The 24,098-nt window shown below is 39.8% G+C and overlaps 1 protein-coding gene across 2 annotated transcripts in view; it reads right to left on the bottom strand.

The window, feature by feature from the left end:
• Positions 1 to 24,098, bottom strand: part of Lekr1 (leucine, glutamate and lysine rich 1) — a 151,338-nt gene that overhangs the window by 23,570 nt on the left and 103,670 nt on the right. For both annotated transcript variants that reach the window (XM_021196847.2, XM_029537186.1), the window contains 3 exons: positions 22,749 to 22,826; positions 20,969 to 21,172; positions 2,960 to 3,053 (listed from right to left, as the gene is read on the bottom strand). In XM_021196847.2, coding sequence (XP_021052506.1) covers positions 2,960 to 3,053; positions 20,969 to 21,172; positions 22,749 to 22,826 — 376 coding nt within the window. The remainder of the gene's footprint in view (positions 1 to 2,959; positions 3,054 to 20,968; positions 21,173 to 22,748; positions 22,827 to 24,098) is intronic.

Here is a 24,098-nt window from a genome sequence, read left to right as displayed (position 1 = left end):
TTATTTCACTGTTTGTTTGTTGAGCAGGGTCTCACTATGTATCCCTCGCTGACCTGAAACTCTCTGTAGGCCATGCCTGCCTCAAATTCACAGATTCTCCTGTTTCTGGCTCCCCAGTGTTGGGAGTAAAGATGTGAGCCAACAACCTGGCAAATTTGAAATTGATTAGTTCTTGAAGCGAAGTTTACTCCACTGCCAATCTGGTTATTCTAGCCAGGAAATAAGGCTTTTATTTGTTTTCAAAAGGTGTACATACTAAAAATGAGGTCATTAATACACTCCCAAAATGTTTCTAGACTGTAATATGTTAATGATAATCTAAGAAAATATTTGGTTGTAATTTGTCTCCTATACTGAAAAGTGAGTGTCAACAAGTGAGATGAATTAGTTACATAATTATTCAAGCTGCAAGAGGGTTTTTTCATAACAAAATTATAAATGAATAGTAACAATATTGTGCATTTGGAACCAATTTTAAAGGTTCATCCTGCCCATTAATTTTCTTGCTTTGTATCCAAGCAATACTTAAACAAAAATTCATGACAATTGGTAAACAGTTATTTTAAAATGTGCCCTCTTTGTTGCATAGCAACTATTGATCCTATTATGTGTTTTTTTAACATACTCTAAAATAATTAAGCACGGGCACAAATTGCTTTCTACTTTTTAAAAACATTAAAAGCATTTAAGATATTAAGTTTACTCTAATTTGTGTGTTATATATTTGTAAAGAGAACATTTCATTCCTACGCAAAGGCACAGTGACCCACGAGAGATGACAATGTCATATGAGTCTCCTTTCTCATGAGAGGACTTTTAAGGAACTTTTTATTCACAGTCTTAATAGCTAACACAGTCAACGCGTTCTTATTATTCTCTGGTTTTACTGGTCTGATCATGATTTACTGCTGGTTAAACAGTAACATTTATTATGAAGTGATGTTTTCTCAACTTTATACAACAGGAGATTATACATGCCAGAGGACATCTATGAGGTCGGCAGCATGTACTAGAGAGAGCAAGCACTGAGGAGGAGCCATTCCGATAGTTAGTCTTTTCACCATCAGACTAACTGTGTACAAAGTGAGAGCACTGAATTTTTAATATCAGATGCTAGCACTTCTTCTTCAATAGAATGCACCCAAAAAAACCCAGTGCGGTGTGAGCAGGTAGAGCTTCTCAGGGAAGATAGGAACGTTCACTCCATCAGACCTTAGGGGCTGGAGAAAATGACCGCCATCTCTCTAGCCTGGTTTACTCTATCACCACAATCTGAGGTTAGGCAATCTCAAAACAAATATTCGCAAACCACTTTCCAAAGAGCTGCTCTCATCTCAAAGACTCATGATCCTGACAGACTCTTTTTCCAGGCCTTCACCACAGTGCCCAAACTACTCTAACTTCTGGTTATGAAAGTGGACAGTTCGCTTGATAGTTTGGGTGGTGCTGGAATGGAACCCAAGGCCTTTTATGTGCTGGAAGATCATCTTTTTGAGTATTAAAACATTTGAATGATAAGGATCAGGGGAATGAATAAGAGCAGACCAGCTAATAAACTAGACCAAGAATCACCAAAAACTCTAAGTGGGAGCTTTACACAAGAAGGAATAGGTCTACTGTAGGAAATAAGACTGACGCATTTATAGCAATTCCAGCCCATAGTCTCAAGTTTTATTCCCACCTATGTACAACTATACTGAACAGTGATTTTTCTTCTGCACACAGGCTTTCTTCAGTCCAGGCTGGCCGCAGAGTCTTTGTGTGTCAGCCTGAACACTGAGGTTAACAGGTGGTCATTTCACAGTTATAATCTGACTAAGGACAAAGGAGAAGGTATTGATTCACAGCAGGCAAGTACTGGCTGAGAAAATCTGATAACACGAAATGGAGCTGACAAGTTCAGAATCCAGCAGAGCCACTAGCAGTGTATAAGGGATTCCAATACGTAGGGTAGCATAGGGAGGAACCACAAGAGGAGGCAACAGCTGGAAAGGGGCTGAGGTTACAAGCAAAGGATCCAGTCCCCAAGAAGAATCTGATAGTAGCTGAACAAATTATGAAGACTACAACTACACCACCTGAACTTCAGCAGGAAGCTCCAGTTATGGAGAAAGTGTAGGCCATAGGAAATCAGTGTGCGTGTAGTTCTCAGGCAGGGCTTGGCTTAGCATGTTCATGGCCTTGGGTTCCAAACCCAACACTAGCCCCAGTTTGCTGCAACAAACGATACAGCTGAGGGAGACAGCCTGTGCTGCATACAGAGGCAGCTGAAGCGAAGGCAGGAAGGCTCGGGCTCTGTGTGCAGGGCGGATCCCGTGGGTCAGTGAGGAGAACTGAAGCTTGTGTCAGGAAGGCTCCGTGCTGCTGAGAAAGGAACTAACTGACTTGTGACATTTAGACATATTTAAGTCATTCTTTGTTGACATCTTGAAAAATATAGCAAATTCCAAAGATGAGAGTGAACTGTTTCCATGCTCTGAGAGAAAACAGTTCTTAGTAGTAGAAAGAGAAATATTTGCTCATTTACCAGAGCAAGATGGTCAAAATTTCATAACTAATAATTTACAATCATTTCTATTCTCTTATCTTAGAAGCAAAGAAATGAGAGTTATTAGTATTTCTATGGTTTAACAAATATGATTAAATTCAGGTTCTGATACTTGCTGGAAAAAAGTAAATATTTAAAGATTAAAATGTTTTCTGCATGAGAACCAAGAAATATACTAAGATTATAGTATTACAAAATCTATTTTTCCATTTTCCCTTTTTACTTCTTACAACATTGTCTAATATTTTGGAAAATACATATATCTTAAGCATATTTGGAGTTGGACATTTCCAGATGGAATCAAAAGAATTCACCAAAGCAAAGACACCTATCTGAAATAGTCTTCCAGGCAGATGGATACAATGTTTCAAAAAAGCGAGCTAGACACGTGCAGATGAGCCACAGTCTTACCTTCTCCCTCCAGCTGTCATCGTTCAGCAGCTTCTGTCTTAGGGTTTCCTGCAGCTGCTCAATGCTTTTCTGATGAGAAACCAGCATCAATTCCCTGAAAACCACAAACCCAGCAGATGAGTTTGGACTCAGCCCTCATGGTCCTCCAAAGTTGCAATTCCCTTCTCCTCAGATGGTATTCCTTCACAGCATAATATGCTTACTCTTTAACAACATAGATATTGCTTTGGAGTGAAATCCCAGTCACCCTTGACAGGTCACTCTCTTGAACCCACAAGAAGTCAGGTGTGGTAGCAGGCTTCTGTAATATCAGAGCTACAGCAAGATGGGAAGCAGAGACATGAGAATCCCAGAAGCTCTTGAGCCTGCTAGTCTCGTATACACCGTGGTAAACAGAGGGCACTGCCTCAGATGAAGTAGGTGAGGTTCAATACCTGAGGCTGTCCTCTATATATGTGCAATGGCATGTGCATGCCACATTCACACACACACACACACACACACCTCCCACCATGTACACAAGATTTTTTAAAGCCTTGAAGTCATATCAAGTATCTTTTTCAATCATATTGCAATAAAATTAGAAATCCATAAGAAAAATGTCAACACTATACATGCAAGTGAATGTTAAATAACTTATCCTTGAGCAACCAATGATCAAGAAATTAATTTAATTTTTTCTTGAAACAAATGAAAGTGGAGGCACATACATCAAAACTCTGTGACAGGGCAAAAAGTGTCAAGAGTCAAGTTCACTATAATCAATAGCCAGGTGACAGACACAGAAAAGCTTAAATATGCAACTGATGGCTACATGTCAAATAACAAATGAGAACAAGCCAAACCCAAAATTAGAAGAAGGAAAGAGAACACATTTCAGATCATAAGAAAATGAAATAGATAATAAAAATACAGTTATAGTTTGTTTTCTGTTGCTATGATGAGGACCATAAGTCAGAGTAGCCTGTGGGAGGGGAAAGGGTTCACTGGATACAATGTCCTAACCACAGCCCATCACTGAGCAAAGCCAGGGCAGGAACTCAAGCAGAATAGGAACTGGAGGCAGAAACTGAAGCAAAGACCTTGGAGGAACGCTGGTTCCTCTTGTGTTCCCTATGGACTGACTGGTCAGTTTACTTCCCTACACAACCAGTATCATCACTCCCGGAGATACACTGCACATACCAAAAACTAAGCTAGAAAATGCGAGCCTCGGTTTAAGACAGCTGCAGGCACTACCACCTGCAGGGCTGTGCACAGCTCCAGGGAGTCTGGAAGACTCACAGAGGCTCCGAGGGGAGATGCTGCCATGGAGGATAAGCCTGCAGAGTGCTTAGTATCTCTGGAACAACTTTAGAAAATAGAAGGTATAGGGAGATGCCTTTTAAAGGTGGTTTCATGGAATTGGGGAAAAAGATGTGGTGGAAGGGGTGGCATGCACAGCCGAGAAGTGGAACTAGAGACATGGTGGCAACAGGTGAGGGAGCACAGCCATGGTGGGAGCACAGCCACGACTGGGGAGGAGAGAGCACAGGGTGGTGCTGCTGCACACACAGTTCTCATGCTTGGAGTACCTACAGAGCAGCTGGTGCCAAGGGCAGGGTGGCGTACAGCAGCCTGAAGCTCTCACAGGTCCTGCTCCTGATTCTGAACACTAAGATACTCAAGACGAAGACTGGTTTGTTTTCTGAATTAAGTCTCCTCAATGATCTCATCTCTATGGTCCATGCTGTGGCAGGAGCCATGCTGATGTCTGTGGCTCATGTTCATGTTTGGGGGCCATGCTACTGCTGGAGGCCATGCTAAGGTCTGTGCAATGCAAATTGGACTTGGTGTATTTTGGGGCGGGGGCCGACATAAGGGTGGGAAATTGGACTTGGGAGGAATGGGAAGTGAGTATGATCAGGGTGCATTGTATGAAATTCTCAATTAATAAAAATATGTGGGGGAAAAAAAGAAAACATTTCACAGACTTGATTATAGGCCAATATGATAGAGGCATTTTTTTTTTTTCAATTGAGGTTCCCTTTTCTTGAATGACCTGATTGTGTGTCAAGTTGACAAAAAAAACAAATTATCACAAACACAAAAAATCAAAGTCTGAACAGCTGGGGACTGTTAAATATGTACTGCTTATACAGAAGCCCTGAGCTGGCTCTGAAAACCGACATAAGGTGCCTCACAACTACCTGTAACTACAGCTGCAGGATATTCAACGTCTGCCTCTGCTCCCCATGAGGGCCTGTGATTTAAGTATACACCCCCCACCCTATGTACACATAAGAAAGACTTAAAATATCAGATATGACCATATGTGGTAGCATGCTCTTTTAATCCTAGCAGAAGCAGACAGATTTCTGTGAGGTTGAGCCTTGTTACATAGCAAGTTCCAGGACAGCAGCCAGGGCTACATAGTGAGTCCCTAACAACAACAACAACAAAAAAATCAGAGATGAAAAGAGACATCACAATGGATAACACAGAAACTGATAATTTCCTGAACTCACACACTTTCCAGAGACTGAGCCAGGATGTAGAAGAAAACCAATGAGAACAATAACAGGTAATGAAACTAAATCTGTGATTTAAAAACCAAGTCTCTCATCAAAGAAAAGCCCAGGACAAGATAACTGTGTGCTCAAATCAAACATTTAAAGCAGAACTTATGTCAGGTTCTTCTAACACTACTCCACAAAATTCAATATGAGGGCATCTCTCCAGTCACTGATGCCACCCTTATCCCACTGTTACCACAACCACACAAGAACATCTCAGTTGTAACAGGTTGATAACCATGATAAACACAAATACAAAAATCCTCAATAAAACATTAGCAAAATTTAAAAAGATTATCATTATCCATAATAGGTAAACATGTATAAATCAATAAGCAAAATAAAGCACACCATCAAAATGAAGGACAAAAGCTATTTGATCACCTCAATTGGTAAAAATGCCTTGGACAAAATTTAACACTCAACACTGAACAACTTAGGTGTAGAAGTAACATACATATACTTCAACAGAATACAGTAAGCCAGCATCTAATCTTGTAGTGCATAAGAAAAATCTGACAGAAAACATTCTCTCATAATATCCAGAGCAAGTCCACCCATTGTATTCAGCATAGCGCTGAAAGCCCCAGGCAGAGCAATCAAGCAAAGGAGAGAGAGGAAGGCATCTGAACTGGAAATGAGGAAGTGAAATTGTCGCTATTTGCAGATGACATGCTCTTACACAGAAAAAAAACTGGGACTCCACCAAACACCTAAAGAGATTAATACACAAATTTAGGAAACATTATAGGATGAATTACAGGAAACATTTGCAGGATACAAAATGTAAAAATGACTGTTGTTAAACACCAATAGTAAATTATCTAAAATAGAAACCAAGAAAGTAATCCTACTTTTTCAGTAACTATAAAAAATAAAACATCTAACTAAAAGGGTGAAAGATCTCCACACTGAAACTATATAAAACTGAATTTAAAAACTGAAGAGAACACACATTAAATTGAAATAGATTCTGTGTTTATAAATTAGATGAATCAATACTGTTAAAATGTACATATTGCTGAATGCTGTTTATAGAGTCATTATAATCCCTATCAAAGACAATCTTTAGAGAACCAAGGAAAACAATTAAAAGTTCTCTGGACCACATGCATATGTGCATATGCGCGCACACACACACACACACACACACACACACACACACACATGCACACACACATGTACACATGCATATGCACACACACATGCACACACGTATGTGCACCTACAAGAGCATTAGTAGACAAAACAGTGTTTACCAAAGGGAAGAAAAGCAGAGGGAATTATGCTAAATAATTTCAAAATAAGCTGTGAAGCTGTAATAATCAAACAGCAGGGAACTGGCAGGGACAGACACAAGCACCATTGGAATATAACAGGGAATGGCATGTGAGTCCACACTATGACCATGTACTTCTAACAAACACTCAGCATGCAGGGAAGGAAGGAAGGACAGTCACTTCAATAAATAATGATCAGAAAATTGAGTAGGCAGAGAATGAAATTAGATCCCTTAACTGACCAGTTGCCAAATCAAACTAAAAGAGAATTAAAGGCTCACAGGTAAGACCTGAAAAAATGAGGCTCCTGGAAGAAACTATGGAGAATACTAGGGCATCTTAATGGGCAAGGTCTTTTTAGAGAAGACGTAAAAATCACAGTAAACAGAAGCATAAATCGACAAATGGGATTATGACAAAGCAAAAACCTTGTGCAGAGCAAAGGAAGCAGCCATCAGGCTGAGGAAGCAAGCTGCCACATGGGAGGCCATACTGGTAAACCACACAGCTTGACAAGGAGTCAACATCCAAATATAAGAAATTCAAATAACAGCAAAAACCTGATATGATACACAGTAAACATCTCTAAAGAGAAGACAAGCAAAGGACTCAACAGGTATGTGCAAAATGCTCAACACCACCAATCACTAGGAAGTTCAAATCAAAGCTTATATGAGCTATATCACTTTATCTAGTAAGAATGGCTACTCCAAAATGAGAAATGCTGCAGATTAGGAGAAAAGGGAGCACTGTCGTTGGGAATGTAAATTAGTGTAGCCATTTTGGAGAACACGATGGGAGGTCCTTAAAAAAACTAAAAATAGAGCTGCCATCTGGTCCAACAATCTCACTGCTGGGTACATATTAAAGGGGGTGGGGAATTGTATGTCAAGGAGACATCTGCACTCCCATGTGTACTGCAGCAATAGCCAAGAAATGGAAAGAAGCGAGTATCTATCACGGGAATACAGAAAAGTTTGGTGAAACAACAGCATACTATGGCAATTACAAAGAAGGCACTCCTGCCATTTGTGACAATGTAGTTAGAACTGGAGAGCACTGTGTTAAGTGAAATAAGCTAGGCACAGAAAGACAAGCAAGCGCTGCATGATCTCACGCATATGTGGTTTACAAAGAGTTGATCTCATAAAGTTTAAGGATAGAATTGTAGTTACTAGAGGCGGGAGAGGCTGGGGGTAGAGAGAAGTGAAGCACTTGCTCAGTGAGGACTGATTACAGTTAGGAGTAAGAGGGTCTGCTGTTCTAATGTTAACTGTGTGCCACAATTCCAAAAGCTTGAAGAAAGTATGCTGAATATTTTCATCACAAGGACGTGATAAATGTTTAAAGACATTGCTGTGTTTAACCTAGCCAAATAGCTAAAATCAAAGTTAAAGGATAAGTGGAATCTGCCCTAATATCATAGTTTTGCTATCCACGTGTATTGGGTAGGATTATAATTTCCCTAGGTATTATTTCCCTCTTTTAAGCCAGCCTTAAGTTCAGTTGTAAAGCTGTCTGTTAGTTATTGTCAACACACAGCATCACTACTGCCCCTTTAGGGATATCTTAGGTGATAGTGTCTATTATGGTTCATAACGGCCACAGCTTCATGGGACTATGATGATTTCCTCCATTTGTAGCTTTCACTTCATGGCACTTGTGAAAGCTAGTCCTCAGGGGGCATTTAAGTCAGTTCTGGCTCACTCCTCCACACAGGCCTATGTCCACAGTGTACAGCATCTTTAGTAAACTTCTGGGCAAGGAACCGAGCACAACAGCCTATGTTGTTTTGGAGACCCTCTTAGACTCCCTGGCCTACATCCTGAAAGGAGGTTTCTCACATCAGGTACTGGGCTGGGGGAGGTTATTAGATTAGGTTATTATGGCTCTTGGGAGGAGTCTTATCATCCCAAGGGGTGTAACTTTACTTAGCTACATATATATGTATTCACATATATGTATTGCATGTTGTCCCGGCCGGCGGGACAGTCGAACAGGGTCTGGNGAACCACCTGTGGAGAGACTGAAAGGCAAGACTCACAAGGATGGACAGCAAGTCTGATTGATCAAGCTGTCCAATTTTTTTACCACTTAAAATGGAGCCAGGTGAATGCTCTGATGCAATGCTAGTCTATTGTTAAACCCACCACCAGGGATTCTTTAGTAAATACCTGATTATGCTTTTAAACCTCTGGGCCTAGTGAAGAAACCTGTACCAGGAGAGTTCCTTTCCACTAACTCTTTCATGCGGCAACCCACCTATTTGCTAGGCCATTGTGTATTCCTGTGTTTGGGTATGACTCGGCTATTGTCCAAAGTAATTACTATGCAGACTAGCCCTGAGCTTTCCTAGCTCTGTACTTTGTAATGCCTGATTATTTTCACTGTCTCTACTAGAAGTGAATTTGAATGTTACTGAATAGGTAACATTCTTACTGAATTCCAAGCTCACCATTGGCTTCAAGGATTTTCTAGGAACCATTGGAACACTGGTGGAGGCTCAGCTATATGTCCAAAATCAATCCTTAAAGGCACTTATAATAAAACAATACTGAAAAAGAGCACATGGATCCATACACCAGACTAACACAGGGACAGGGTTTGAGTATACAGGCTACGAGAATGCCAAGGTTCCAGGAAGGAGGCAAAGTTTCCCTGAAACTCTTTGCCTTGTGACTGCTTTCAGACCCTTAGGCCTACCCAAGCAGACTGCACTGGAGTGGACATAGCAGGAAAGGGGGAATGGTGTAATTCTATTTTAAGGTTTTGCAGACTTCAGCAGTAAGTTCTCCACAGACTATTTCCTTACATTTTCCCTGTCCTTTCTAATGCCCAAAGCCCATTTTTTATGCTTTTAAGTCACCATTCTGAAATTTATAAAGAACTTAATTTGTGTTTTTAAAGTGAAATGAGATAGATAAGGTGGTTTGAATAAAATGACCCCCATTGGTCTATAGGGAGTGGCACTTATTAGGAGGCATAGCCTTGTCAGAGTGGGTGTGGCCTTGCTGGAGGAAGTGTGTCACTATGGGGCAGGCTTTGAGGTCTCCTATGCTAAAGTGTGGCACACAGTCTCCTTCCACCTGTGGATCAAGATGTAAAACTCTCAGCTCCTCCTCCAGCACCATGCCTGCTTGCACTCTTTCATGTTTTCCTCCATGACAATAATGGACCTCTGAAACTGTAAACCAGCTCAAATTAAATGTTTTCCTTTATTAGAGTTGCTGTGGTCATGGTGTTTCTTCACGGTCATAGAAACCCTAAGACAAGTTGGCACCAGGAGTGGGGTACTGCTGTGGTAGGCCCAGCCATGCTTTTGTTTGGAGGAATGTGGACTCTGGAACTTTGGACTTTTAGAAAAGTAGTTGAACACTAAGTGGGGGTTAAAGGGTGAGCACAGTAGGAACATGGAAGACAGTGGGGGTCTGTCTGAACTGCGGGGTCCTGGCTTGAGGTTTCAGAGAAGAATATGTCTATGTGTTCTATGTGTCCTAAAGACTATTCTTATAATATTTTGGCTAACAATGTGGCTGCTTTTTGCTCGTTTGAAAAATCTGCCTGAGGCTAACGTGAAGAGTTTTATATTAATTCTGTTGGCAGAGGAAATCTCAAAACAACCTAGTATTGACTCTGTCATGTGTTTTCAGTGTTCACTCTTATGAATATCTGTAACAAAAAGGAGCAAGCTGAACAACAAAAAAATACAAAACGGAGAAAAAAGGCACCGGGAAGTAGAAAGAAGCTAAATCCTATGTTCAAGGAAATAAACAGATTAAAACCAGGCATTAGAGGGAATAAAGGGAGTAGTGGCCTCAGGGCAAGACCCCACCCATCGAGGCTTCCAACTTACAAAAAGGAATTAAAGAATATGGTGGTGGTATATGCCTTTGGTTTCAATACTCTGGAGACAGAGGCAAGCAGATCTCTGAGTTCAAGGCCAGCCTGTACTACAATAGCCAAGCTTAGGCAGTGGAGTTAACCATTGGAAAAAAAAAAAAGTCAAGATAAAATTGAATGAGGGGCGATGTTCCAGCCTCAGCGAGCAGCAGAACTTGGCAGCTTAGGTCATGTGGTTCTAGTTTTAGAGTCAAGGACAGAAGAAAGGGGTTATAGAAGCTCCCTCCTCAACTAAGAGAAGCTGCCGAGTCCAGGCACGTGTCAGGTGTGCTCCTGCATGAGCACACCTGGAGAGGCCTGGAGAGGCCATTGTGTACAGCTGGGAAGGTCAAGCCTCAATTGCCTTGGAGACCCAACGATGTAAGAGATTCTAGACATGCTACCTGCTGAGGAGAGCTGCTAACCGGGAGTGGAACCAGCCAAAGAGAAAGAAGTGTGTTGCAGTCAACGAGATGAAAGAAGTTGGAGAACTGAAGAGCATTTTGACATCAGATATGGAGATGCAGAGCCTGGAGTTTTCTCAGCTGGCTTTCGGTCTGGTTTGGTCTATGATTTCCTCAGTATGCTCCCTTTTGGACTGTAATGCATATCCTGTGGCACTGTTTGCTGGAAGTGTGTGGTCTGTTTTTCATTTTGATTTTTACAGGGGATTACAGTTAAGAGACTGCATGAGTCTCAAAAGAGACTTTGAACTTTAGACTTTTAAACAGTGCTGATACTATGATAGACTATGGGTATTTTTGAAGTTGAACTAAATGCATTTCACATTATGACACAGCTACAAGCCTATGGGTACGGGGGAATGGAATGTAGTGGCTTGAGTAAAAACGGCCCACAAAGATTCACAGTGAGTAACACTATTAGGAGATGTAGAGGAAGTGCATCACTAGGGGGTGTGCTTTAACGTCTCAGAAGCCCAAACCCAGGCTCAGTGGCTGTCACTTCTGCTGCCTGTTGATCCGGATGTAGAACTCTCAACTACTTCTCAAGTACCATGTCTGCCTGCATGCTGCCATGCTTTCTGCCATGACAAGGATGGACTAAACCCCTGAACTGTAAGCCAGCCTCAATTAAATGTTTTCCTTTATAAGAGTTGCCATGGTCATGTGTCTCTTCACAGCACCAGAATGCTAGCTAAGACAGTAGTAAGCATGCGCTAGCATCTTGGAGCCTCTATTCCAATCCCATCTCAGCCCTTGCCAGCTCCATACATTCTCCATTTTCACCCATTGCTACCATGCTCTGCTTCAGTGGAGCAGGACTCATACTAAGGAACCAAACCAGTCAAGAGTCTATTCTTATACTCTGGTAGTGCCATGTCTGAGGGAGTGTGACATTAAATAAAAACAAAATCCACCCTAACAGGTTGAGGGGAAGACTGTCACAGGAAAAACCTTCCAGTTTCAACAAAAGGTCCTACATTTTTATTTTGTACTTTGCCCTGAAAGTCATATAGTAGGCTGGCATGTAGTATGTGCAAGTTAATATTATCTGTATAAAGTAACTTTGATTATATATAATTAGAGAGGCTAACAAAAAAAAAATCTCTTGCAATCTTGGAAAAATGTAGGTTGTGTCAAGAAGGTATCAGAGCTCAAGTGTGCCTTGCTCTTTGCATTGTTTGAGCTGAATTCAAGATATTAATTTTTGTCCTCATTAGATATGCATTCAATATGCATCATAGAATTTTAATAGCAACAACTAAAATAATAGAGATGAAACATATTGTTAGTGAAAAAAATTTACTGAGAAAATACACAAAACTCCAACAATCCTCTCCCTAAAAAGCCTACAATGAACAGAAAAAGATGAGGAATAGAAAGATTAAAATAACAATGCCCACAAAGGTAGAAGGAGAGAGAATGCAATACAAACTAAATAAGCAACTGTACTTCTGTGTTCGTCACACAAAATGCCCTAAAACAAGGGCAGTTTGTAAAGACGGAGATGAACTGTGTGGGGACACTTTACAGCCACATATTAAAGGGGAGCGTGTGAACAGTGCTGCCCGGCAGACAGACTTTAGAACAAAGCCATTCTTCGGAGGCTAAGATGATAATCAGCTTATTTTACTATGAATATTTTAAACTTGTTTTTTCAACTTAAAATAGGTTCAAAATAAAGAAATTAGCATAGCTCTAAAGCAGAAACTAACAACTCTACACCACTGTGGACAAACTCACACAAAAAAAGTCAACCCAGCTCCCTTAGTTATAAAACTCCATTCCAGGACTGCTGCAAATAGCCATGCAAGCATACTGTGCAGCTGCAGGCTGCATCGGGAGCTGTAATGGAGCATAGAGAGGTAGTCTGGGGAAGGCCGGAGACTGACTGCAAATCAGAAGGCTGACTTGAGGTTAGAATGGAGAACCTTGCATGCAAGTTGTAGAAAAACTCCTAATTATTTTCTAGTTCTTATGACATTGACTATACACTAGGCCCAAAAATAAATTTCATCAAATCTAAAAATTTAGACAGCCATTTTACTATAATTTGTATTGTCCAATAGCATAGAGTACTAGGCATTTAAATACGGCTGAGATGGGCTATGTGACAGACATGTCAAATTTGAAAATTTAGACCAATAATCTAAAGTACCTACAACAACTTTTAAAGTCTGTACATTTATTTTTTATTTTAAACATTATAAAAACATAGCAAATAAAAAAAAAAGCACACACTAAAATTAACCAGACACACCCAAAGACTATACAACTCAATGAACTTCTCTATAGTTGAAGCCATTGGGAACAGAGGCTGTGTGGCCTCACAATGGATTTTATATTGTCACTATATAATATATTTTTATGTACTTATCCACTACCAAAAATTAAAAATCCATGATAGAGTTATTACTAGAAAAACAATTGACTTTATATCCTCTTTCATAACTCTTGCTCATTGCTTGCAAAAGATTTGATATGTGTTGTGGATATAAAAGGTTAAATAAAATGCCATTACATTTTATTTCATCTATTTATTTTATGTTATTAACATGGCAACTAATTTTTTAAAATGCATATACATTAGATTACAATCCTAATAAGATAGAGTTTACATTTTGTAAAAATACATGTCAGTTACAAAGTATAAATAAGATACCTCCATGTGCTTGAAAAAATTTAAATGTTTCTGAATTAGCTATAGGTCAAACTAAAAATAATAATTAGTATTTGAATATACTTAGAACTAAACAAGAATGATATTTCTGCATATGTCAAAACCTATGAGAGAAAGTTGGAACAGACTGATAAATTGTGGTGTCTCTCAGGTTACAATAGAGATCAGGAATCAGAAGGCTCTTTACACACTGTGCTCAAATCTCTGGAACTGAACACTGAGCACAAGGGCAAAACCACAGAACAGCGCGCACAGTACGAGTTCTGCGTGTGCACTGGGCATCAAACCCAGAATTCCACACATGCTAAGGCAGAGCTGTCCCCTGAGCTATATCCCAAGCCCCATGAATCTAATTCTGGGAAGATAAATCACGTGTAAAGTCTAGCATCTTTGGGGCTAGAAACATAATTGATTAAAAATTACAGAAAAGCAGGGGCATAACAGGTTTGTAGGTTAGGAAATGTTTTTTATCAATTTGAGGGTATTCCTTTTTATCCTAGACTGCTGAGATGATTGCCACAGTTGAAGAGAAGAGTGGATGGGCATAAGGGGGCTTCAAAGCTAAAAGGAAGGAAGGTTCTCTTTTCTGGACTGAGTGGTTGGTGATGATGTCCATTAAGCTATCTACAGGTCTTTTAAGAACTTGTGAAGAAAAAAATCACTGACAAAGCCAGAGTACAGAGGAGCAGGGTCTGGTGGGAGGAGGAGAATTCCAGGTCAAGATCAAGGTGCCGCCTGAGCAGATTCTGAGCAGAGGGTGTCACTGTTCTCTGTTCCTGGAGACAGGCAAATTAGTCACTACAGTTGTGGTTTAACATCTAGAGAATTAAAAAAGAAAATCGTCTTTGGGTGTGAGGCAGAAGCGCTGGCTCTGATTATGTGCACAGCCATCTTTAAGCTGGAGCAGAGGAAGTAAAGCAAAATGGGCGGGTTCAGGGTGGGAAGGAGAGGTGACAACAGGAAACACACAGGGGTGTGTGTGTGTGTGTGTGTGTGTGTGTGTGTGTGTGTGTGTGTGTGTGTGTGGTGTTCCTCTGGACATTTCTCAGCTGCAGACCCATCTTCTAGGCGCTGGCAATCCCTAAATTTTATCTGCAGCTCAGATAAATTTGAGTACGACTCATGGACCCAGCTTTCCACCCGACTGCTGTTTTACTGAAATAATTTCTCAAGCTTTACACCTGAATCCTCACGTCCTACAACACAAATGCTTCTTTTTTGCTCACAGAACGTGCCATCTGCTGTTCCCCTCCACGGGTACTGTTTCAGGATCCCACTTTAGGAGCAAGTTCTACCTGAGGATGGTGCTTTTGCAACCGACAGAAAAGAAAAATGATCAAAACAAGTATTTGAAAACTTATGTTCACCTTTCAATGTCAAGTAACCAAGTCCAGTAAGAACTGAGTGTAAATAGCATAGCCCCCTCCCCCTGCCCCCTCCCCTGTAATCTACTGTTTCTTGTATTGCCTCCAGTGAATCTATGGTGTGTTTGTTGTTGAGTTTCCATTTTTAGCATACATCTATGCTTTCTATATGGATGGAAACATTGTGTATTCTTTTTTGTTGTAGCATCTTTAATTCAGCACAATTCTGTCTAAATTTATCTATGCTGTACTGTGCATCATTAATTAGTTCATTTATTTTTACCCTGAGTAGTGTTCCATTGTACAAATGCAACCACAGCATTTTCTCTACATCCTCTGATGGATACTTAGATTGATCACAGACTTTGACTATTACAAACAAAGTCACTGTACCCATGCATGTTTGTATGTTTCATTTTTCTTAGGTAAATGTATAGACATGGGATGTCTCATTTCTTTATGCACTGACTAGCCTTGTTTGGTAAGATGTCTGCACAACTCTTTTGCTCATTGACTGTTTATGTTCATAAAGCTGAGTTTCTAATATTCTTTTTGTACTCTGGAAACAAATCCCTTATTAGATATATCTTTTGCAAATATATTACTTCAAGCTATGAGTTGTCTTTTAAGTCTCTTCTTAGTTTTCTGATGAACAAGTTTTTAATAGTGGTTAAGTCATTTGGACTTCTAATAAGATAGAAGTGTAAGATAACATGTTTATGTTTCCTTAGCCACTAAAAATAAGGTTATTTGTAATTAAATCAACAGTACACAAGTATACTGGTCTAATTTTAAGTAATATTATTCAACTGGTAAAACCCTAAAATCTTATTATAGTAAATTTGATCAAGAAAATGAACAGCTATCAATAGGAATAAAGAAGCACTTCAATTAAAATGGCATTAAATATTAAAAGGGTTAGGAGCATAGAATAGACATGGCTGTCCATGTGTTCATTAAAAGTGGTCAGATGGGTCTTTCCACCATCTTGGCACCTGTGGAGGCCTGCTGGAAACAGGACTTCTAAAAGCATGTCTGTCTGGCAGGCTGTGGTGCGAGGCCACCAAAGAGAGCACACTGCTCACTATGAGTGGCTATGCTTGCTCTGTGTCTCCCTCTCCCTCCCATTGTCTCCTCGGTCTCTCCCACAGTTTTCTCTCTTTGTCTTGTCTTACTCTCCCTTTCTCTAGGTTCCCATGCCCCTCCCTCTGCTCTGGCTTCTCTCATGACCATCTTCAGTCTATTAATACTTCTCTCTCTCTCTCCCCTCTCTCTCTCTCCTCTCTCTCTCTCTCTCTCTCTCTCTCTCTCTCTCTCTCTCTCTCTCTGTGTGTGTGTCTCCAACAAAAGCCCTTCCCTTTCCCATACTATGAACCAGTCATGTCATCAATTAATAGAATACTGAATATCTGAGATATCTGAATTCCAGTATCCCCCCCAAACAGTTTTAATTTTGAAACCATGAAATATAGAATACATTCCACATTCAGTATCCTCATGCACATTAGAATAAAAACTTCAGGTCTGGTCGGCTACAGCAGCTGAAATAGGACTAGGTTCAAACATGGCTTGAAAAGTGAACATTGTTAGGTCTGTTAGGACTTAACACAGAGAACAAGGAGTTTAAGTAAACTCTTATCCTGTGAATGTACAACTGTGAGGGAGATTTTGTTTGAACCTGTACTTACTGGAACAAAGACCTTTCTACCTCTTTGAGTCCTTGCTGAGCCTCTAAGAAAGAAGTCTTTAATGGGATAAGAAAGAGAGAAGGCATACGCATGGTATTCTAAGAACTCACTGAATTAGAATAGAATTTGCAATGAATAATGTATATAGTGATGACTAATCCTGATTCCCCAAATGAAAACCACACTCAGGCAGTATACCCATGGAAGGACTTGCACACTAAGATTACAATACAGTGATAAGAGAATGCATTCTTGTACAGAAACAAGCTAAAAGGACTAACTCTGACTACAGTTTATTAGAAACCTAGAGGAATTGGGGAAGATAATAACATTAATTATAAAGATCTATTCATGTCTCAAGAAGCTAAAGCTACATTCATGTAGATACTGAACATCTTCAGAACTGGTTCCAGAGATAATGATGTCTTAGAATTATAGGAAATGTCACAGATTTAAGTCCTAAACTTGCGTTTATTAAGAATCAAATAATGGAGATTTCCATAAGAATCTTGCACAGCTATTGTACGCTTAGCTCCTATTTTCAGCAAGTCAGAAGCCATAGAAAATTTGGGAGGAGCTTCCCAGTTTCAAATCCTGTGACCAGTGATTTGATGGGGATGAAATACACCCACAGCCAGCTACCAGACACCTAGCTGCCTAGCAGTACCGAGTGCCTGCTGTGTGTCAGGAGCTGCTCGTGTTTCTGGGGATGCAATGGTTCTTATCACTCCTTAGAAATATGTTTGTACAATTCTCCCAGTGTTAGAAGAAATGAAGGCCAGAGAGCCAATCACTAGGTGATATAACTCACAAGTGGCCAAGCTTGTGCCGGTTGTGCCAATGTAGGGTTTTCTGCAGTGTGTCATGTTGCCTTTCTTCTGCAAGCTTCTCAAATGGAACTACGGCTATCTCTAACACACTACCCTGCAATCTCACCAGAGATTTTTTTTTTAATTAAAATTTTCAGAGTTGACACAATAGGCAAATTAGGATATACTTGAAATTAAGGATATTTATTTTAAAAGCTAACTTTTAAATTCTCAACCCCAAGAGAAAATGAGACTCTAATTTCTTATATAAATGCAAAATTTTAGATTCCCTTAATTATAGTTAAAAATGTAACTGCAAACAAACGTCAAACCAGAATGCCAAAACAACAGCTTTGGGTCCCATTTCACAAGTTGTTCTTTTAGAGATGTCTTCACATTGTCAATCAAAGAGATAATTTTGATTTTGCTACAGCTCCTGCCTCCATTAAAAACAGCAAGTGTGCTATGGCATAAGAAGCTGGGCAAGTGTGCTCTTCTCAAAGCTGTTGATGAATAGGAAACCAGAGAAGATAGTGAGTCTGGGGAGAAATTTTTGTTATATTATTGAAGACACTATTGAGTCCATCCTTTGGTAATGCTATGCTCTGATAATGACATCAAAATGGAATCACCCCAAGGATTAACTGTTTCATATCATGAATAACAAGACAAACTGAATTCAACAGATGCTTGCTAAGTACCTACATAGTGACAACAGACTATAAAAACGATGCTTCAAGGAGCTAGGGCAAAAAAAGAAAAAAAAAAGAAAAAAAAACTAGAAGAAATAATACTTCAGAGCATCTGCAAGGCACACTGCTACATGCTACATCATGCAGAGCAACTGGTATTAGCACGCCCAGTTTGCACATAAGGAAATGAGTTAATATAGTTGGGTTACCCAAGCTTGACAGTGGCCAAGCTGGGAGGCAAATCTATGTTTGTTTAACTCAAAAGCCTACAAAGTACAGAGCCCTTGCTTCACCATTGTGTTCCTTATTGGTTTTTGAGGCAGGGTCATATTATGTAGCCTTGACTGGCCTGCCCTCACTTCGAACTTAAAGTGATCCTCCTGCCTTGGCCTCTTCCATGCTGGGATTACAGGTGTGTATCTACTACTAAATATGTCTATTACTTCCCATTGCTTCTAAGTTGTATTGATTTGTTCCTAAGGGAAGCAAATGTTCCTAATAAACATTGTTCCTAATGTTTATCACACCAATGATAGTGTAGATCACATGTACTTAGACTGATCCTCAAAGAAGAATTTCAGAAACACTTAGAAGATGGGAGGAGCTCAGTGCCCACCATGGCAGACAGAGTTCACCTGAGTACACAGATAAGCCTTGCTCCAGCATCATCAAAAACGGAGTCCTAGATAGCATGAATTGTTCAAATGACCAAGATATTAGACCAAAGTCTTCTGAGCATTTTATTTATTACAATGTATCTTTTTGAGGATTGTAATTATGTATGTTCTCTATAGAATACATTAATTGTTTTCAGAAGATTGACAATCATTATGGCCACTGGTTGTTAACCCATATTACATATACATACGGGACATTTCTGAAGTGATTGATGTGCCTAGGGCCATCAGTATGTATTTCTAATATTATACTATGATGTGTGTGTAAATTATAGTGATCTTCAAGTTCAGTGTCCATGCACAAGTCTCTGTTACATTTATGCATGCTCAGTCTTACAGCAGGAAGTCCTTGAAAAAGCCTGGCTTTTCTAAATTTCCCGCTTATTAGATTGCAGCATAGTCTAACATGCTATCTGCTGTTATATGTGGCATATAACGTATGACCTCTGCATATACGATACAATTACAAAAGGAAGAAGGAAAGAGGTTGATGAAGAGTCAGGTAGGTACAAAGACAACATTGTTGCAAGAATCAGGTTAACATATCTCAAAGTGAGGAAGAAATGTGGGTGACATTAGCTCTGCAGTGTTCTTAAAGAGAAGAAGAAACAAAATCAGCCCATGAAGCACGGAGATAGGCCTTGTTTCTTGAAGATCTGCCAGCCTGCAGTACAAACAGATGATTCCCATAATCCATGCAAGAATTCGAGTGAAAGAGTTCTGAGCAACAAACCCAGTTACCTAATTATAATATGCCTGCCATCTACTACTGCAGCCCTACCCCAGAGCTATTCTCAGAAAACAGCTATCATTATGAAGGAGAACTAAAATTGTGTGTGTGTGTGTGTGTGTGTGTGTGTGTGTGTGTGTGTGTGTAAATGGTACTCATAATACTAACAAATACTTTTAATGAGACTAAATGATAGAAGATGGCCAGCAATATGGTTGGTAAGGGCCTGGCAATCTGAATTCACCCACCAAACCTGCATAAGGGTAGGAGGAGAGAACGAGTCCCGCAGAGTTTTCCTCTGACCTCCACACATATACTGTGGTGTGTGTGCCAGCATACACACGCACCAAAAGCAACTAATAACATGTCTTTTAAATTATATAATAACAAATAGTCATCAATCATCAGCTTCCTATGTACAGAGAATAATGAAAAGTAAAAATCAGTCCCATTGACACCACCTTCAGATTACCAGGTCTTTACCAACCATCTTGCTGGCCCTCTTCTGTCCTTATAAGGCTTATTATATTCTAGAACGTAATAATTCGATCAATACATATAAAAGGAATATTCTCTTTGCCTCTATTTTAAAAAATTACAAGGAAAAACAAATTTTATGCTATATGTTAGATATACAATTAAAACAAAAGAAGGAGTGAAGACATTCTAGGCAAATTAACCAAGAAAGAAAGCAGAGCTGAAATGTTATTTCAGAAGATGCTAATTCAAACGTAAGTGGTCAGAACAAAGCATCATGAGAGTCTGCGCCGAAATGCTTCAGTGCCATTGACACGGCCTTTATGGAGCCTCAGAAAGACAGTTAAAGAGGAGTCAATAAAAAGGAAGAATGGTAAAAAGCCAGCAAACATTTTTACGTCAAAAGCCAGAATCCGTCAATGTTTGGGTAAGGTTATAAATATTCACAAATGATCATATTTGAATAAAATTCTGAAAGTCATGCAACCAGAACAACGTCTCTGCCTTGTCCATCTGGAAGGTTTACACAGCAGTTAATCAGGCTGAGACGCAGCTTGATCACTTGGGAGAGAGGCAATGAAGTTCAATAAACTTACTTGTGAAATGTGTCATAAGTCCTGACTTTAATGTTATTATAATATCCACATTGGTGTTTTAAATATATGGTGAATACTTATTTAAAGATAACATTTTCTAAGGAATTATTCTTGACTGCACCTTTCATTTTTCAGTGTTAAAATTTCTTCCTGTGTCTGAAGCAGGAGAGATTTAGTCATCTCTAGTTCATTTTCTGTGAGGTTGATTCTTCGTTTTATATCTTCCTCTTGTCTTTCTTTTGTTGTCAGCTCTTCCTGTACAGTTTTATATAGTTGTTGGCAAGTAATTAAAGAGTCTTCTTTTTCTTTAAGTAGCCTTTTGTGCCTAAAAGGAATAAAAAACAAAATATCTTGAACATGCATTAGATACTATGATTTTATAGTTATAGTATGATTATATATTTTTTAGAACTTTCATTTGAATTTTGATCATGATATAACTAAAAATCAAAACAAAGATGTTAAAAACATGGATAGTTCTATGATGCTAAATTTCCCCCATTGTGATTACTAATCTTCATTACCAACTTGGCTGGACTGAGATTCACCATAGATTCTGCATGTGTCTATGAGGGTGTTTCTGAAAGGTTTAAGCAAAGAGGGAAGATACATAGAGAACACTATGAACATAGGCAACACCATTCCACAGCCTGGGGTTCAGGCTGAATAAAAAAAAAGGAATCTGGGTTCACATATTCACTGCTCTCTAGTTGCTGACTGTGTAAGATGTAACTAGTTGCCTTACACTATTACTACCATGTCTTCCCTGTCATAATTAGCTGCGTTCTTCTTAAAAATGAGCTAAAACCAACCCCTGCATCCTTAAGCTCCCTTTTTAAGGTGGGATGTGTGACATGCTATGGTAGGATTTGGTGTTTGCTCAGGTGGGTTTGAGATGCTTTAGTTAGATCTTACCTTGCTACAATTCTGTTCCTCCCCTTTGGAATGGGAATGGGAGTGGGAGTGGGAATGGGAAATTGGATTCAAAGAGTGAGATAAACTGAGCATGTGGATCTTAGGCCTTGGGGACTAGTTTGTGGAAAGAATGTGACGGATGCTGTGGAAGGCGGGGTAATTCTTTCACAAGCTCTGGATGTGTGACATGGTACTGCAGGATTTGGTACTTGTCCTAAAGGGTCTTGAGTTGCTTTGGTTAGGTTTTACCCTGCTACAATTCTGCTTCTCCCCTTCAGAATGGGAATGCTTACTCTGCAGTGTAGAAGTGTGCACACTAGTTTCTTATTTTATAATAGTTTACTTAAACAGACTAACTACCTTAGGTCTGAGAAGAGACTCTAGGTTTTGGGAAAGTGTTGGGATTTTAAAGACTATGGGTATGTGTCCCAAGATGAAAAAGTGACTTCAGAGGCCAGGATGTAATGTGTTTGGAAGTCAAGTTGGCAAGGGGTGGAGCTGCTACTGTGTATCTCAATGCCAGGTTGGCAGGACTTAGACTCATCATGGAAATACTTCTTTGGGGGTATCTATAAGGCTGCTCTGAGAAAGGTTTAATAGAGGAAGAAGAACTGCCCCAGCATGGTCATATCATGCTGCGAGAGAAGGAAAACCACAGAGCACCAGCATTGATCTGTTCCCTGCCTACAAGACAACGCACTTCGTGTGTCCGCCACCCTATGGACTGACTCTTTTCCTTCTTAACCCGTGAACACAAAACCAAACTCTTCTCCCCTTAAGTTGCTTTTGCCACTGCAAAGAAAATAGTAGTAATGCCACTGTAGGCAGAGACAGAAGCAGGGAACAACTGTGAGGTATTAGGGGTACAATTAGGTATTACATATGTAAGCAAGAAAATAGCAGGATGCACACTCTTAATAAGATGATCTCTAAATATGGTTTAAATTCAGTTATTAAGATGTTTATTAAAATTTTTCAGTATATACCTTGACTCAGTGATAATGGACTCAAACTTCAGTTTTCTAAGTTCTCTTTCACAGCTTTCAGCATCATTAGATTTTTTCCTAAGGCAAAAGTATTTTGAAATAGTTAAAATTCATTATTTCAAAATAAAATATTTTTCCATATCTTAAAATATTCACATTGTTATTATTTAAAGATGCACTTAGCCAAGTGAACACCTGCCAGGACTCGTATTGGCCAGGTGGGTCATATTTAACTAAGAAGGTTATGCTCTTAACATTTTCAAACAAACCCCACAAAACCCAAGTGAGATCCCATCTTACAGTTTGGGGAACTGACCAAAAGTGGGGAGATCCAAAGTGACCTTGCAATAAAGTGACACTCTAGAGTCTGGTTGTTTCTCACGTCATTTAAAGCCTGGGGACAGTCTCGGTAAGAAACAGGCAGAGGAATTAAAACTTTGGCAGAAAATGCTAGTCTTTCTGTCCCTAAGAACCAGAGGAAAAGGTTTCAAGCAACCTCAACTGCTGGGAAGAGAAGGGCTAAACCTGAATAGGACATAGCTTAGCAGGGGGAGCCCCAGATAGGAGCTCTGCTGGTTTCCAAACTTCAAGTGCATAGGGCAGACTCCACACAGCACTGGTGAAGACACAATCACTGGAGGGAGATGGAGCTGCTGCCCTGGAGGCAGTCTGCAGGGTAAGACAGACCCAGTTTCTTGCCTGTTTCATGATACCACCATTACCATTAGTTTTTCTTTTTCTTTCTCTTTCTCTTTCTTTTCTTTCTTTCTTTCTTTCTTTCTTTCTTTCAACTTGGCAAAAGCTGGGGTCATCTGGATAGAGGAAATTTCAACTGAGGAAATGCTCCCATTTGACTGGCCTGTGGCATTTCTGGATTAACATTAATGTGAGAAGGCCTAGCCCACTATGGGCAGTGCTACCCCTTAGCAGGTAGTCCTGAGTTGTGGAAGAAAGCAGACTGAGCAAGACAGGGGGAGCAAGCCAATTAGCAACATTCCTTCATGGTCTCTGGGTCAATTCCTACTTCCAGGTTCCTGGCCTGATTTCCTGCCCTGATTGTCTTTTATAATGGACTGTATGCAATAAGTTCAAATAAACCCTTTCCTCCATAAGTCACTTTTGGTCATGTTGTTTATCACAGCAATAGAAAGCAAACTAGACACTACTGAGATCAGACCATGTAACAAGTAGTGACATCATACAGCAGAATATCACCAGGTTACATCCAGACACAAAATTCTTACAAGTCATCACAGAAGTACTGGGGAATCAGAACATTAACAGTTATATGCTAATAAGAGAAAAAGCTCTAATACCAGAGTGTCCAGCTGTGTTAAAGGGCTTCACACA

Source organism: Mus pahari, chromosome 4 (genome assembly GCF_900095145.1).
Source record: "Mus pahari chromosome 4, PAHARI_EIJ_v1.1, whole genome shotgun sequence".
NCBI classification, from domain to species: domain Eukaryota; kingdom Metazoa; phylum Chordata; class Mammalia; order Rodentia; family Muridae; genus Mus; species Mus pahari.
Note: the sequence above shows the minus strand (reverse complement) of the source record. Positions and strands in the feature narration are given on the sequence as shown.